We start from the raw sequence: 16,414 nt of genomic DNA on the forward strand, positions 1-16,414 counted from the left end.
GGGTTGTCTTTGTAGATAAGAAGCAAGCTTATCAAGTCTGAGATAACAAGCTCAAGTTTCCAGGTGTCAGCTGGGGGATTTGTGTTGGCACCACATTTCGGTTTTATGTAAATTATTCTTTTCTTTTCCTATTGGTGCAGATGTGGTTTTTTTGTAACATCAGTTTCACACCCACTCACGGAGTGACTGTTCCTGCTCCCTAGCACGCTAAAGCTGTGGTGGAAATGATGGCGGGGCTGTTCGATTATATTGATTTGATTGAAACGTGCTTGATAAGAACGCCCTTCCTTTCTTCATTGTTGGAATTTTCCATAGCACAAAGTCTAACAAACCAAAAAGTGAGTGGAAATTTTTCTTTAGGTGTGTGCTGTTACCTTTCGACTCTCTTGTATGGTTGATCATAAACACATTTCACTGCGTCAGTTTTGGTTCGGACCTATAAAATCTGCACACACCCCCACACCCTTTTTAACATTTTTTTTGCTTTGAGCAAACAAATCCCCCCCCGCCCCCAGGGAAAAACCAAAGTTATGCAGGTCTCTGGTCTCCTCCCAACCCCTGTGGGGTCTTATGTGGCTTCTGTCACTTTGGTATTTGCACGCCGCACTCCTTACCGTCCAACAACCCGGTGAAGAAGGACAGGCTTGTTATCCCGGTTTTACAGGTCCATCGCACCAATTAAGAGATGTCTCTTCAAAAGAGCTGATGGGTGCTGAGCTGTCCCCAACTGCAGGTGCACCTGGGAATGTGGCCTTCTATGGCTCCATCAAGGTTTCACAACGAGTGTCTGGCTGGGCTGTGAACCCAACCCAGTTCAAAGCCTCAGCCACAGATCCTCCTTCCTGAGGCTACTGTAGGCCCCTCCTTGGGGCGAACAGCATGTGTGTAATGCTGGTCCCTGATCTCTCCTTCCATCCCCGATCCTCCCACTGGATCCAGGAGCTTGCTATTTGGGAACGCAATGAGCCTATTTTTGTTTTGGGATCTTCTATGCAAATCTCCTTCCTGCATGTCCAGTCCCAGGAACCCGCCCTGCAGGTCATTCCGATACGCAGCAGCCTTCAACTAAAAGAAGAGTCCATCTGGAAACCTGTCACCAAAGAGCTGGCATGTTTCCTTCATAGTCAGACCAAGTATAAAAGGTGGGGTTAACATCTCTCTAACTCTGGAGACTAAGACCCAGATCCTCAAAGGTATATAAGTGTCCAACTATAATGGGAGTTAGGTACCCGAAAACCCATGGGAAAGGCTGGACGTTGCGTGTGGCTTTTTCCTTGGCAAAGTGACAAACCTGCTGGAGTTCTAAACTCTTTGTGCCTCCTTGGCTGCCCTTTTGCAGCTGGCACCGATGAGCTCCAAATCAATCCGAATCTGTGTTGAGCCTGCACCTGGAATGCTGGGCGTGGCCTTGCTGATGACTCAGTGCCAAAGAGACCAGGAGGAGAGGTTCGAAGGGAGGGCAGCCAAACTCTCCGGAGGACTTGAGGCTAGGTCTGATCAGGAAGGATAAAGGAATGTACAGAGAGGAGCGATGGGGAAGATAGCATCAGGGAGAGAGTGACTGGTTCCCATACAGCTTGACCGTAGTCCGTCACGTCTCACCCACAGCCCCCTCTGCTGTCCCAGTCTCCTGCTCTTCGGTACAGCTTTGAATCCTGTCACGAGCTCCCCCCGCAGCTCTGCCGATGCCCCGCAATCTTGACCTGCCACATCCCTGCTAGTCCAGTCTTGCCCCCTCTCTTCCACGCAGCTCTGCTCCTGTGCGTCAATCTGGCTGTGCAGTATTGACTGCAGGTCAGAAGGATCCTGCCTGTTCCATCCCATTGTGTCCTGTCACAAATGAACCCCCCCCTCTGTTGGGGGAGGCCCTAACAAATTGCCTGCGCTCTTGTACCTTGCCACTAGCCTTGTTGTTCCCTTGGAGATGAATGTGTCACTATGCCTATTCTCCGTCACTGGCCATTTTAAAATCCAGATTGGAGGTCTGGCTAAAAGCTCTGCTCCTAGGAATTATTTTGGGGCTGTTCGCTGGCCTGTGTCATACAGGAGGTGGGAAAGATGATCACCATGATCCTTGCTGGCCTTGGAATCCATGACTATTTAAAAAGCATTTTCGAATGTTTAACAATAGCTGTTGAAACTTGTACTTGTGAAATCGCCTCCCCCGCAGATTCCGGATTCAAACTTGAGGGCCTGAAACTGAAAACTCCTTCTGGAGTGTCTCTGAACTCTTTAAATATTGAACCAAGTCTCTCCTCTCTTTTCCATCCTTGAATGTTTCTATTTTTTCGCCACTTGGGCTGTGGGAGAGAGAAATTCATTCAAACTTCATGCTTTAATTCCTCCCCCCCCTTCTCCCTTGCAGCAGCTGTACAAATATAGTTCTTAAGCAGCTGAACAAACATCAGAAATAAAATAAAATAAAATTAACCCCCCCTCAAAAACCCCCCAAAACCTCTCTGCTAGCTCAGCCTGGATTCTGTAATGTTACATAGAATCAGAGAAGATTAGGGTTGGAAGCGACCTCAGGAGGTCATCTAGTCCAACCCCCTGTTCAAAGCAGGACCAACACCCACTAAATCAACATCCCCACTAAAACTACATCACCCAACCTGCCTGCCAGCTCCTTTCATCCGGGGCTGGGTGAGGGGAGCTCCTCTTAGACATTGCAGACTTCACCGCTCCCTCCCCCAACTAAATATCTGTTGAGCCAGGTGAGCCGGTGCAGCAGGCTCGGTGACTATTGGCACTCTGCATAGGCAGCCCCTAATAAGCATGGCTTCTCCCAGATTGGGAGGAGGGGAGATCCTTTTCTCAGGAAGCTACTCTGCAAGGAAGTCCACGGTAGGGAGATGAATCCTCCAGGGATGGGGTAGAAACTGCTGTGCAGCCACACCAGCAGCAGGAGGGCAGGTGCCATTGTGCTTTCTGCCAGGGATAAATGACCATGGTTCTGCTTCCAGAGTTCCACCTGCATTGTTATTCCAGGGCCTGGGCCTGGCTAAGAAACACACTGTGAGGTCATGTAACAACATCCGGGACTTCGCCCCTCAGCTTCCTGGTACAGAGCACTTGCTGTGGGGCAGAACGCACCCGTCACGCTGCCGTTAGAGGAGTGCTGAGTATATCTGGTTAGCAGGGCCGGCTTTAGGAAGTGCGGGGCCCAATTCGAACATTTTCGGCGGGGCCCTGGCAGGGATGACTTAAGAAAAAAAAAAAGTGGAAAAAAAAAGCCTATTATTTACTTTCCATAACTATATAAATAATAAAATTATATATTATGTACATTGCATCATATATGCTGTTGATTGGTTATTAATGACCGCTGTTTCACATGTGTGGGTCCCCGCCACTCCCTGCGGGTGTGCACATGTGTGGGTCCCAGCTGCTCCCTGCCCCCCTCACTGAAGCAGGTGTGCAGGGTTACTGCCCTGGAACTGCAGGGCAGCGGTGGACATGGGGCTGGTTGGAGGCAGGGCAGGGGCTGACTGGAGGTAGGGTCTGGCTGCAGGGCAGGGCAAGGGGTGCGGGGCTGGTTGGAGATAAGAGGTGTGTGGGGCAGGCTGGCTTCAGGCAGGGCCATAGGGGGGTGCAGCAGGGGTTGGCAAGGCTGGAGACAGAGGAGTGTGGGACTGGCTGGCTGGGGGGTGCAGCAGAGGTTGGCTGGAGACAGGGCAGGGTGTGCAGGGCTGGTGTGGGCAGCAGTGTGTGTGGGGCTGGCTGAGTTTGGGCAGGGCTGCAGGGGTGTGTGTCAGGTTGACTGGAGACAGGGCAGGCTGTTTGGCAGGGGCTGGCTATGGGCACGGGGTGCAGGGCTGGCTGCAGGCAGGGAAAGCAGGACTGGTGTGGGCAGGGCAGAGGGTGCAGCAGAGGCAGCTGGAGCCCCAGCCCTTTAAATAGCCCCCAAGCCCCCTGCTGTCCCAGGGCTTTGGGGGCTATTTAAAGGCCCTGGGGCTCCCCAGCTTCTACCCACCCTGGACCTTTTAAATAGCCACGGGAGCCCTGGGGAATGCATAGGGGTGGCGGGGCTCCGGCGGCTATTTAAAGGACCGAGGTGACAGAGGCAGCCGGTGCCCCGCCCCTTTAAATAGTCCTAGGAGCCCCTCGCTACCCTAGGGCTCTGGAGGCTATTTAAAGGGCCCGGAGCTCCAGCCGGGAGAGCGGGGCCGCGGGGCTTTCTGCACTCCAGCCGGAGCTCCAGCTGGGAGAGCAGGGCCGCGGGGCTTGCCGTGCTCCAGCCAGGAGAGCGGGACCGCAGGGCTTGCTGCACTCCCACCTCTGCTTTGGTCAAGGGAGAGCGGGACCATGGAAGACCCCGGAGCAGACCGCAGCCAGGGACCTGGGGTAAGTGTAAAAAAAAATAATAATAATAATTTTAAAAGGTTCCTAAAGCGTGGGGCCCGATTCCTGGGAATCGGTTGAATCGGCCTAAAGCTGGCCCTGCTGGTTGGAATGCAGCTGCTATATTGAAAGCGTTGAGTAGCTGGTTGCGCCTTTTGGTATTCACACCAACTGCTACTAGCTTTCTTCTTCTCTGCCTCGATCAAAGCTTTGGGCTTCCCATCTAGGATGTACCTCTCTACTTCCTCAGGAACACATTCTAAGAACTGCTCCATTTGTATGAGGAGAGACAGATCTTCCAGAGACTTAACATCTGCTCCTGATATCCAGTCATCCCAATTTTTTACAATGTGGTAGGCGTGTTGTGAAAATGCCACGTCTGGTTTCCACCTTAGGGCTCTGAACCGCCGACTGGCACGCTTGGGGGTTAGACCCTTCCTAATTCTGGCCTTTTGTTTAAAAAGTTCTTACTTGTTCATGTGTTCTTTAGGCATTTCAGCTGCCACCTCTGCTAAGGGTCCGCTGAGTGGTGGCCTCAGCTCCACCGTATAATGGTCTGGAGGGAGATTGTACCCAAGGCAGGCTCTTTCAGAATTTTCTAAGGCCTCTGTATCATCGCCTACCTTATATGTGGGGAATTTCATGGAATAGGGTGCGGTAGCTGGAGGAGGACTGTTAGGGCTACCTGATTGATCCAGCTTAGCCGTTTCCACCTCCAAGCGCTTCACCTCTCTCTCCTCCTCCACTTCCACCTCCAAGCACTTTGCCTCTGCTTCCAAGCGCTTCACCATCACTTCCGCCTCCCAGCGCTTCATCTCTAGGAAGAAATTCCTTTCTTCCGCAGTTAGAACTTGGCCTGGGTTAAGGGCATCCTTCCCTCCTGGCATCTGGATCCTGGATTGGGGAGGGCTGACCCTTCCCTCCTGGGAAATCTCCTGTCCCCCATCTCCTCTCTGCATTTCTATCACGGAGCTGGATGTCTGGGCTTGATCTGGGTCTGTCTTGTCCGTGGCGTGCCGCTTTGGGAAGACTGGTTGCTCTAGGGTTTCGGTGTCCAACCGCAACCTCCTGCACAGGGCTGCCCTGCTCTAGCCTAGCTATTTTGTTGCCACGAAGCTAGAAAAAAAATAAACTGCTCGTTGGACTCCCTGGCTTGGCAGGCTGAACCCTTTGCATACCTGTTTCCCCTCAGGCAGCAAAGAAAAGAAAAGAGAGAAAAAAACAACCCCCCTCCCTGGCTTTGCAGGCTGCCAAAAGGAAAAATGTGTCCTTTTAAAATCCTGAGGTCTATGCTTCTGGTTCAAAATGATCCCACCTCTGCCACCATGTCAGGGCTGATTCCCCACTCTGGCACTTTGAGTGCAGAAGGTGGAGGCCCACAAGGATTCTAAAAATGAATACTGGCCACTTCAGGCTTGTATTCAGTTCCCAAGGTCACAGCTTTTCTCTGACCTTGGACGGGTAGATGCTGCCACCACCCAAGTGCAAAACCCCCTTTGAGAACTCTGGAAGGCGCACTGGGGAATTCCTTCCTGTGGGGTTCCCTCAAGCCCTTTCACCCCCCCCCCCCGCCAGAAGAGCTGAGAAAGAAAACAAAAGAAATCAGCTGTTGCCACCAGCTAATTAAACAACATGTGCACAAACCTCTTAGGGACACAAAAATCCAATTCTGTTCTTCAAAAAGATACATTTTACTAAAAACAAAAGGAAAGAAAATACATCTGGAACGTAGGCCTTTTGCTAGGTTTTAAAAAAATGATTACAAGGATTAATCATCAAGATAGCTTCCTGAGGTCCAGCTTAATGGTTACAAACAAAACAAAGCACCTGGGGTTAGCACAGAAGAATCCACAAGCCATAAAGAAAGAAAAGAAATAAACCTAACTGCGTCTTCCTAGACATTTCCTGATGTACTTACATATCTGGGGTTCCAAATGAGTAGTTTCTAGGTAGGATCTGATAATTTTCATACCTGGCCCAAGTGTTTACAGCCTAGCTCCAGCCTTGTCCCTGCTCTCTGGGAGAACAACAGACAGGCAGACAAATGGGAAGTTTTTCCCCAATTTTAAAAAGTTCTGGCCTTCCCACTGGCTCTTTTGGTCAGGTGCCCACTCCCTCCCGTTTTATCTATGGACTTTTTAACCCTTTACCGGTAAAGCAAGTAGAGAACAGCTACTCACAGGGATTTTATGGCTCGCTGGCTGGGTGTCCATAAAAGGGAGCTATCCCCCCATCCTTCATTTACCACAGGTGGTTACCCGTGGGGGTTGGAGACACCCAGCCTATCTGCTGTATGTGCTTTGGATCAAGACAAAGGTCAGCCAGCCCTCTAGACAGGGCCTCTCTGATCTTCAGTGCAAGAGACTCAGCGTCTGCCCACGGGATGCTGCGCACCATGTGTTACTTTAGCCTGTTTTTTAAGGGGAACGCTCCCTAAACAAGTCTCTTATGACACCAAAGACGTTTCAGTAGCATTAACACAACCTATATGTCAGGTGCAGTCTGGAATTTGTACTTATTTCTGTCTAAAAATACCAGCCTTGTCATTTAGTTGTAAGAACTGCTTCCGCAGCCAACAGCAAACAGAAGGGCTTTTTCCCTCGAAAAGGCAGATCTGTTTTAATCAAGAGATGATCTGAAATTAACCAGAATTAATGCAGAGTAAAATGTGACAACGTTAACCTGCCTTTACGCTTGTGTTGCATTCTCTGGAGAATGCCTACATATTTTTCTTGCTAATGCATGTTTTTGCATTTCCTTTTCCACTTCTCCTCTAGAAATGCACGAAAGCAAAGGCTTTAGAATAGTGGTTCGCAACCAGGGGTATGCACACAGGTCTTCTGGGGCTACTTCAACTCATCTAGAGATTTGCCTAGTTTTACAACAGGCTACATAAAAAGCACTAGTGAAATCGGTACAAACTAAAATGTCATAGAGACAGTGGCTTGTTTGTACTGCTCTATATGCTATACGCTGAAATGTGTGTACAAATTTTAAAGTCTGATTCTGTAGGCAAGTGGTTTTGAAGTGAGGTGAAACTTGGGGGTACGCGAGACAAATCAGACTCCTGAAAGGGGTACAGTCATCTGGAAAGGTTGAGAGCCTCTGGTTTAGATGCTACAGTAATGTGTGATGGAATGAGTTAAAAATCTCTTGAGAGAGCTTCCATGCACTTCTTAAGATTGCAACCTCCTCTAGAGACAGCGAGGACCCCAGTTTTGCCCTTGCAACGGCTGAACTGGAAATGCACAAATAGAAGATTTCTCTCTTCACAGCAACTTTAAATCATGCCTTACAGCGGGCTGGGGACAGTGCAGCTTGTGAGTGTACGTGTGAGCACTGGTGACCTCTGCTGGAGCAGAACAGATGAGTGGTGGTTCTAAGGGAGCTGCTCCTTTCTGCTTGCCAAGCGAGCATGGCTGGTGCTGGGTAGAGATGGGGGCATTGGTTAGGGCTGAGTTGGATTTCAGACTGTAAATCCATTATGCTAAGCTGATTTATTTTCTTCTAGCTTGTCTAGCTGTTCCAGTGTAGCCAATAAAGATGTCAGGACACATTCTGCTTGCAGCAGCACCTGTACCCTGACCCCAATTCCCACTGAGGCTGGGCACTTGTGGAGGGTTAGTAACTGGAGCAACTAGAGCAGGGATAGCTCAGTTTTTTTTAGATTGGCCTGCTAAACCCAGGGTTGTGAGTTCAATCCTTGAGGGGGCCACTTAGGGATCTGGGGCAAAAATTGGTCCTGCTAGTGAAGGCAGGGGACTGGACTCAATAACCTTTCAAGGTCCCTTCCAGTTCTAGGAGATTGGTATATCTCCAATGAATTTTAATTTTATTTTATTAACATCAAGGAGAACAATACTTGGGGGGGGCTAGAGTGCCTCAGTTTCCCTCAGCGAGCAGCCCAAGGGCACAAAGTGAGTCTGTGCAGAGCCAGGAATAGGACCCAGGCTTTCTGACTGCAGTGTTCTGCTTTGACCATTAGACAGTATGTAACCATGGGATACTGCAAAACACGTCTTCTCTGTGGGACTTGCCCATTCGCAATGATGGGCCCTAAGCGCCACAGTTGGTTGTTACCCTCCAGCCCTCTGAAAGATTTCAACTCCTCTGAGATAAGCATTGCAAACAGAAACTGAGAGTGTGGACAGGCTGCTGCAACATGCAGCAGAAGAGAGAGCGTTAGCTCGCTCTCCAAAACATAACGGGAAGCTAGTGTGACCCTTGTATGTATAGCCTCTTCCACTCTTCATAAAATAGTTGTGGAGTAAGAGAGCAGAGTGTGCTCAAGAGGAGCTGTTAGCAATCAGCCACAGTGTGGTGTATCCTTGCTAATGGGGCCACTAGCAGGATGGAGACCTTAATGTTGATGGTGTTGACCAGCTGTTGTATAATGGAATCTTGCTACTTCAGTATTCCAGATGTGTAACCTGTCTGGGGACTGTTTTCGCTGCAGCCCAGTCCAAGAAGTCCTCATAGCGGATCTCACATGTGTGTGCATGTGCTGGAAATGTATTAGTGGGCTGTATTTATTAATGCCATGCTGAGGTTGAGATTGGAGCTTCTCGGAAGTCATATGAGGTTCCCAGAGCAGCTGTAACTCTGCGCGCCTGGATATTACAATGGGATCTTTCCTTGCATAACAGTCATAAGACACGGCATAATGTGATGTGTGAGAGAAAGTTGGGCTTGAATGCAAACGTTAACTCCCTTTGGGGCTCCTCCCAAGGTAGGCAGAGTCCGGCTTGGTCAGGGCTAAAGAGGGAACCTTGAAGAAACATGTCTAGCCTTCTAGGAAGAGCGGTTGGTATGTGCTAAGTGGCACTCTTTCCTTCTGAGCCTGTACTTCATGCAGGGACCCTATGACATGGCGGAAAGGGGTGCTGTGCTTCCATCTTGGTAGATATGTAAAACGCAAAGGCTGGAACTACAGATCCCAGGAGACTCAGAGGAACAGCTGAAGAATAATGTTGTGTTGAAATTTGCCCTAGGATAATTATTGGTGCCATAATGGTGTGCAATAAAAGGTTTTACTAACCCTTCCTTGACAATATTTGCATAACCGTTTGTCTGATTCCTGCTGATAAAGCCATGATGATGTGTCCTTGCCCACTGACTCTCTTCACTGACCAATGAAATGCAGCCACTTCTGCGACGGATCGTGTCATCTGATTGCTAGCTTGCAGCTGCGATATACGGGTTCTTGGATGGGGCTCCAGGCTGAGGTGGGCTTGGGTTCTATTCCTGGCTCTGCTGGTGATTTACCATCACCTTGGCCATGTTGCTGCATGTTTCTCTGTCTTGGTTTCCCTCTCTGCAAAATGGGGATAATGCTACCTTCGCTTTGAGACCTAAGGATGAAAAATGTGATACGTGCTTTTTCAACCTCCTCCACATCCTTCCTCCTCATCCTCGCCCTCCATGCTTTGGATTCTCTTATCATTTACCCCCACTGCCTCTCTAATGTTAGCAAATCCCAGTGCTACAGGGATGAGGTCATGTTCTGCATTTTCCTATGTGGTGTGTGCCGGCCGGCTATTTGTTCTTTGATGTGTGCGCCCAGATGGGGTCCTCACTGCATTCCACACATGCTACTGCATCAGGTGCTGCTCTGGGGAACATGCATCTTGTAGCCTGTCATTTAGGTAACACACACACGCCAGAGCTGGAGGTGGCTCGCGGCTGCCTCTGGGAGCGACGAGTGATCAGAGTTTATGGAACAGCCTCTGGGCTTGAGGATTTGAGTTCTGCTGAGTTTGTTTTGAGTGGTTAAAAAGCAGAGCCCAGTTGGAATGAAGCTCAGAGTCTGTTCCCTCTGCCTTGTCACGGTACACTGACTATGTACAACATAGGAGTTGTCTCATACCTGTTATATGCTATTAGGTAACATTTCCCATCCTGCACTGCTCCGGTGCAGACGTGAGCCCTACCTGCCCTGGGCTGCTCTGATGGAACTCCTGGTATCTGCTTCCTCCGCTGTTCTAAGGTGTTCATATTTGTCAGTGAAGCTGGGATTTTCTAGGGGGAACGTCTGCTGTACTCTGAGGCAGGGCTGGCTTTAGGAAGTGCGGGGCCTAATTCAAACATTTTCGGCAGGGACCTGGCAGGGATGACTAATAAAAAAAATGTAAAAAAAGTGCCTTTCATTTCTTCCATGTATTATTTACTTTCCATAACTATATAAATAGTCACACAATTATATATTATGTACATTGCATCATATATTATAAATATCAAGCTGGTTAAGAGGAACTTTATTGTACACCTCAGGCAGGGCAGGGGGTGTGGGGCTGGCTGGAGACAGGGGCTGGCTGTGGGAAGGGCAGGGGGTGCGGGGCTGGTGCAGGCAGGGGGTGCAGCAGGGCTGGCTGCAGGCAGGGGGTGTGGGTACAGGAGGTACAGCCCACCCTGCACGGTAAGTGCCCCCTCCTCCTCAGTCCATCCACAGGACAATTGAACTCCAGTGATGTCACTCTGAAACATTCCAGCAGCACTAAATAAGCTTCTCTGCCAGGTGAAAATCTACTATGGGAGAGCAACTGCTAAGCTGTGTGGTAATGGCTAGCATGGGCAGGGGGCCTGGTTAACAAGATCATGCTTTCCTTGACCTACTAACGGAACGGGCAGCTGATGGCAATGCAACAGATCTAATTCTAATCGTGACTGTCGCAAAGGTACTGGATTGTAGAGCGGGGGAAGCTTGCTGAGTGATCTGAGGAGCGCTGCCTAGTAGGGTGGATAAATGGCTGGCTCACAAACAGGTTGTTGGATTGGGAGGATGTGTCAGGTGGCTCAGGATTCACATACTTGTCTAATGACCTTGAAGGCTGACTATGTTTCTGGCACTCTCCAAGCAAGGCGGTGTAGTAAACATAGATGATCTATTTAAAATACGAGGAAGGGAGACACTGCAGCGACACCCCATTCGGAGCAAGGAGATAAGGTTTGGTGGGAAGGAGTGAGCCAGGGTAAGAACAACTCTCAGCGGAGACGTAGGTTTAGAGTCATCCAGAGCTCCACTCCCAAGGAGAATGAGGATGATGTGTGGGCAACAAACTGACTGCATCCCACCGCTTCTCTTCTGGAAAGCCCAGATACTGCTGTGAGAAGCTGGCCTCGTTTCATGCTGCACCTGGGCTGCTCAGCCCTTCCTGCAGAGGAGACATCTGCTGGTCCTTCTTTGGCTCTTACCTGCCTTTCTAAACTGGCTTTTGCAGTAACAGCTCTGTGATGAACGTGACCTCTAGATTAGCATCTGATGAGCTTTGCATGCCTCAGACTCATCGAGTCATGCAACACCCTCTGAAGTAGGTACGTGATGATGATGATGTTGTTTGTTGGATCTGTTTTACAGATGGGGAGCCAGAGACAGAGAGAGGTTAAAAGGCTGGTCCAAAGTGATTCAGTGGCCAGCTGGGTGCAGGAGTCTTGCTCTAACTACTAGGGGTTACTGCCTTCAGTTGCTGACAAGAACAGCATGCAATAGCATGTAAGTGGGGTTGCAAGTCTTACGAAAATCTGAATGTGGGAAGCGATGTTGCATGTCCCATCAGACTCCAGGGGGAGGACGCAGAGCAATAGGAGTTAGGAACCCTTCCTGGAGGTCAGCTAAAGCTGGAATGAGTCATGAGGTAGTTATAGCAACCCCATCAGAGATGAGGAAGGTGAGACAAGATGGCTGTGGATGGTAGTTAAGGGAAACCTTGGCCTACTGAAAGATGCTTTCTCCCTCACTGGTTTGTAATCTCCAGAGCGATGGGGCTTCTGTGGTTTCCCTTAGCAGGCTAAGTTCCAGTCCAAATAGATCCTGCTGTACCTTTGCCAGGACTCACAATGGATGCCTATGGAACACATGCATCCGACGAAGTGAGTATTCACCCACGAAAGCTCATGCTCCGTCTGTTAGTCTATAAGGTGCCACAGGACTCTTTGCTGCTTTTATGGAATCGCAAGGTTCCTGGTCAATCAGCTGAGGCCAGCAGTCCAGACAGGTCCCCATCCTCTCTAGTGCCATAGCTATTAACTGATTGCCCTGGGGGGAGGGGAAGGATCTTAGCATCAGGATCCCCACAGCATCACTGACGCTCCAGGCACTGAGATGCTAATACATTACCAGAGACGCAGCAGACGCTGCACCAGGACTGGGCCTGCAGCTCTCCACAAGAGCAGCCTGTGGGTGCAGGGAAAGGAGAGGTGCATGTGCGTAAAGTTTTATGCCTAGGATCTGGTTCTTGTATATCCTCCCTTAAACTTCCCAAAGCAGCAGAGGTCTGTGTCAGCTAGATGCTAAGACCCGAAACTTATCAGAAGAATCCAGGCAATTCAGCTCAATTTGTTTTTCCTTGGGGCTGTTAAGTGTGCTGTGCCCCTTTGATAAACTAGGTACGGCAGAGCACCCGCCCTGTTTGTTGGAATCTAAGCAGCCAGGAGGTACAGCAGGGCATGTAGTTATTGCTGTGACAGATTAATATACGTAAACCTCCTCTTGAGAAGACTAGGCTAAGTCATCCTGAGCTGGACATTTTCAAAATCAGTCAGTGAGTCTTGCAGCTTGATGCTTATGGGTAGAGATGCTGCATCTCACCAGCAGTACAAATGGCTTTGAGTTTCAGGCACCAGATGCCCCCTGCTAATCTCAGGTAGCAGCTTCTGTTTCTGCTCAAGAGCTGGGATTGGTAGCATTGTCCAAGGTGAAATTACAAGCCCTGCGTGTGGGCTCTGATGGAATGGTCCCTAGTTGCACAATACTAGATCACGGTAGCAGGAGCAATGGAAGAGATGGAGGGGGAATGATCTGTTCAGAGGCTGAATTCACAGCTCAGCTGGTGTGTGGTGAGATGCATAGGGACATTCGTGTCCTATAACTCCCCAGCCCCAGCGCAGTGGGTTCTAGTGGCTCTGAATACAAGGCCTGCTCTACACTAAGGGGTGGGGGGCGGGAGGAGGAGGAAATCGATTTAAGATACGCAACTTCAGCCACAAGAATAGCATAGCAGAAGTTGATGTATCTTAGATCGACTTACAATTACTTACTTTGCGTCCTCGTGGCGCGGGATGGATGGCTGTGGCTCCCCTGTTGACTTTTCTTCCACCTCTCGCCAAGCTGAAGTTCAGCAGTTGACGGGAGAGCGATCGGGGATTGGTTTATCGCGTCTACACTACACACGATAAATTGATCCCTGATAGATCGATTGCTACCCGCCTATCCGATGGGTAGTGTAGACGGAGTTCAAGAAGCAATTAAGTGATGCACAATTTACTCCTGAGGGCATTCTGCACCAAAACATTAAAAAATTCTACACACAATATTTTAAAATTCTGCAAGTTTTATTTGTCAATAAATAAATGCACAGGCTCCAGCATGGCAGTGGGGAGCATAGGCCACTGGCTGCATGAAAGTGGGAGATCACCCTGCAGCCCCCCTGCCACCCATCCCTGGGACCTGGACTCAGCGGTGAGGCTGCACCTGATGCTGACACAGCACAAGACCTGGGCCTGCTCCAGAAACACCCTGGGGCCCTGCTCCTCTGTGCCTGGTGCACCAGGTGTGGAGCAGGCAGACTCAACCAAGCAGGATCCAAGTGTGGAGGGGTTCAGTGTGGGGGGATCCAGGTGTGGGGTGACATGGTTCTGTGTGGGACAATCTGGATGCAGGCAATTCAGTGGGGGATCAAGGTGTGGGAAGATCTGGATGCACAGAGGCTCGTTGGGGGTAGGATTCCAGGTGCAGGGGCAATGAGACCCTGCAGGAGCTTCTAGGTGAAGGTGGTTGGGGATCAGTGGAGGGGACTGGGTGTGGGGGTCTCAGCTGGGAGATCTGGGTGCTGGGGAGTGGGGCTGGTTTGGGGTCTGGATGCAGCTAGTTAGAGGTCAGTGGCAAGGGGGTCGGTGTGGGGGCTCAGGGAGGTGGGACTTGTCAGGGTGGGGAGATCAGTGGGGGGTAGTTTAGGTGAAGAGGTGGGGCTCTGGAGGCAGGGGGTCTGGGTGCAGGGGGCTCCGCATGCAGGAATTGAGGTACGGGATGAGGCTTGGCTGGGGTGTCTGGGTATGGGTGGTCTGGATGCACGGGGATTAGATGGATGGGAGAGCAGCTCCTGGTACAGTGATCCCTCCTCCCACAGATGAGGAACGATGAGGGCAGGAAGCAGGGGTGGATGCTGTGCTTACTGCAGCTAGGGGAAGTTTCTGGGGAGGTCTAACACAGCTCCAGCCACTCCTTTCAGGGGAAGAGGAAATCCTGTCCTCTCCTGCCTCCAGCTCAGCCGGAACTAGCAGCTGATCCTGGCTCAGGGTAGGAGTCACTGGCTGGGGTACCTCTCTGCTGGCTGCTCTGGGTGCGTGAAACGATGTATCTGCTCTATTAGAGAGAATGGTGCATGACTGCTCTTGCAGCTTCTCTATCAGAAAGTCATTTTTCTGCAGGGAAGCAAAGAAATCTACAGGGGACATGAATTCTGTGCAATGGCACAGAATTCCCTCAGGAGTAACAATTCCCCATATGCCACTGCACTAAATACTCCTTCTGTCTCTTGTCTTCCTTTGATATAGGGGAAGGAAGAGTGGGATTGTAAAGCCCCACCCTGCGGAAGTGCTGCCATCTCGGCTTTGGAATGAGGGGACAGATGTAAGTAGAATGCTTTTTCCAACCCCCCCCCCAACTGTTCCTTGTATTCTTTTACTTTTCTCCAAAGGAAAGGAGGGCAGAGCGATTCAGCTGTCACTAATGGCCACTATGTGCGCTGAGTGCTAGGACACTGGTTCTATAAGGGACTCTGTTCCCTCTTAACACTGTGGGAAGGGCCAGGAGGTCATGACCCCTGTTGATGGACCCCCTTGGGTTGAGAACCCCTGCGCTGGGGAATAGCCAGTAATTGTGTTACCTGGAACAAAGACCCATATGTTCTATAAAGAGAGCGTCCCAACCGCATGCTTTTCTTCCAGTAACTTTTGATCCTCTTCTTTTCTGATAACGGTTCTTCAGAACCTGTGACCCCATGGAAATGCCAGCCTTCTATTTACCATTAGCATTTGGAAGGCGCCCATTCCCAGCAAAAAACCAGTCATGCGCTCTGAGTCTGTGGGGCGTGAAAGCCAGCCCTGCTCTCAACCCTCCCTCCAAACTCCAGGCTAATCTAACCTGGATTTGATTCAATGCCCATGCATTGACCTGCTGGTGCAGGTATGGCTATGTTCACATGTGACCGCAGGGATGCAGAGACCCCCCACCCCCGACCCGGCCTGTTCCACATGAAGGTGATTTTACATGTTTCGCTCTGTGCGGGGTGTAGTCAGACTCTGTGCAGGCTGCATGGTGTGTTTCTGAGTAACAGGGTCACAGAGCTGTCACTTGGCCCCTTGAGGATGCATACGTGAGTGTTCTATGCAATTTCAGGTCAGATTAGTGACTTGCTGGGAAACTTAAACCACGAATCTTGTTCAGGGCCACTGGGGGAGGGGGGAAAGTGGGACAATTTGCTCCGGGCCCTGCAGGGGCCCCCCCAGAGTTTTTCGGGGGGTCTTTCCTCTGGGCAGCCCTGATCTTGTTAGTCTCTGAGGTGTCACAAGGACTCCTTGTTTTTTTTTCCTGATACAGACTAACATGGCTACCACTGAAACCTGAATCTAGTGCAGTCATTAAGGTGTAATTAATGCATGTGTGTGTGTCTGCTAAGCAAAATGTTATCTGATACCGCTGGCCAGTGCGTTACCGAATATCACTGAAAAGGCTTCCTTATTTCTGGTGTTCAGTAACAGAAATCATATGCAAATGCTTCCCTGAAAGCAGGGTTTTACCTAATAAAAAGGATTGTCTGTTAAAAGGCCTCCAGGTACAATCACCTTGAGAGAAGCAACAAGGGGCAGAGGGCACTGGCAGGGATGCATGGGCATGGGTGACTGTAGCAAGATTTGTTTTCTAGGGTAGTGGCAATTTCTCCTCTCTGCTCAGCGAGAGCAGAGGGTGGGCAGACTGCAGCATTGAGCATCTGTGAGTGAGGTAGAATCCCTCTCCGGCTGAGCGAAACATGCCTAGAGGGGAAGTGCAGTTTCGCTACAGAATGGCACAGATGTGATG

General features: G+C 50.2%; 1 protein-coding gene across 1 annotated transcript in view; it reads left to right on the top strand.

The window, feature by feature from the left end:
• Positions 1-11,866: 11,866 nt before the first annotated feature.
• Positions 11,867-16,414, top strand: part of ST3GAL4 (ST3 beta-galactoside alpha-2,3-sialyltransferase 4) — an 88,417-nt gene continuing 83,869 nt past the window's right edge. The window contains 2 exon segments of the mRNA XM_030538381.1: positions 11,867-12,207; positions 14,890-14,965. Of these exon segments, the coding sequence (XP_030394241.1) occupies positions 12,179-12,207; positions 14,890-14,965 (105 nt within the window). The 5' untranslated portion in view covers positions 11,867-12,178.

This window comes from Gopherus evgoodei, chromosome 19 (assembly GCF_007399415.2).
Source record: "Gopherus evgoodei ecotype Sinaloan lineage chromosome 19, rGopEvg1_v1.p, whole genome shotgun sequence".
NCBI classification, from domain to species: Eukaryota; Metazoa; Chordata; order Testudines; family Testudinidae; genus Gopherus; species Gopherus evgoodei.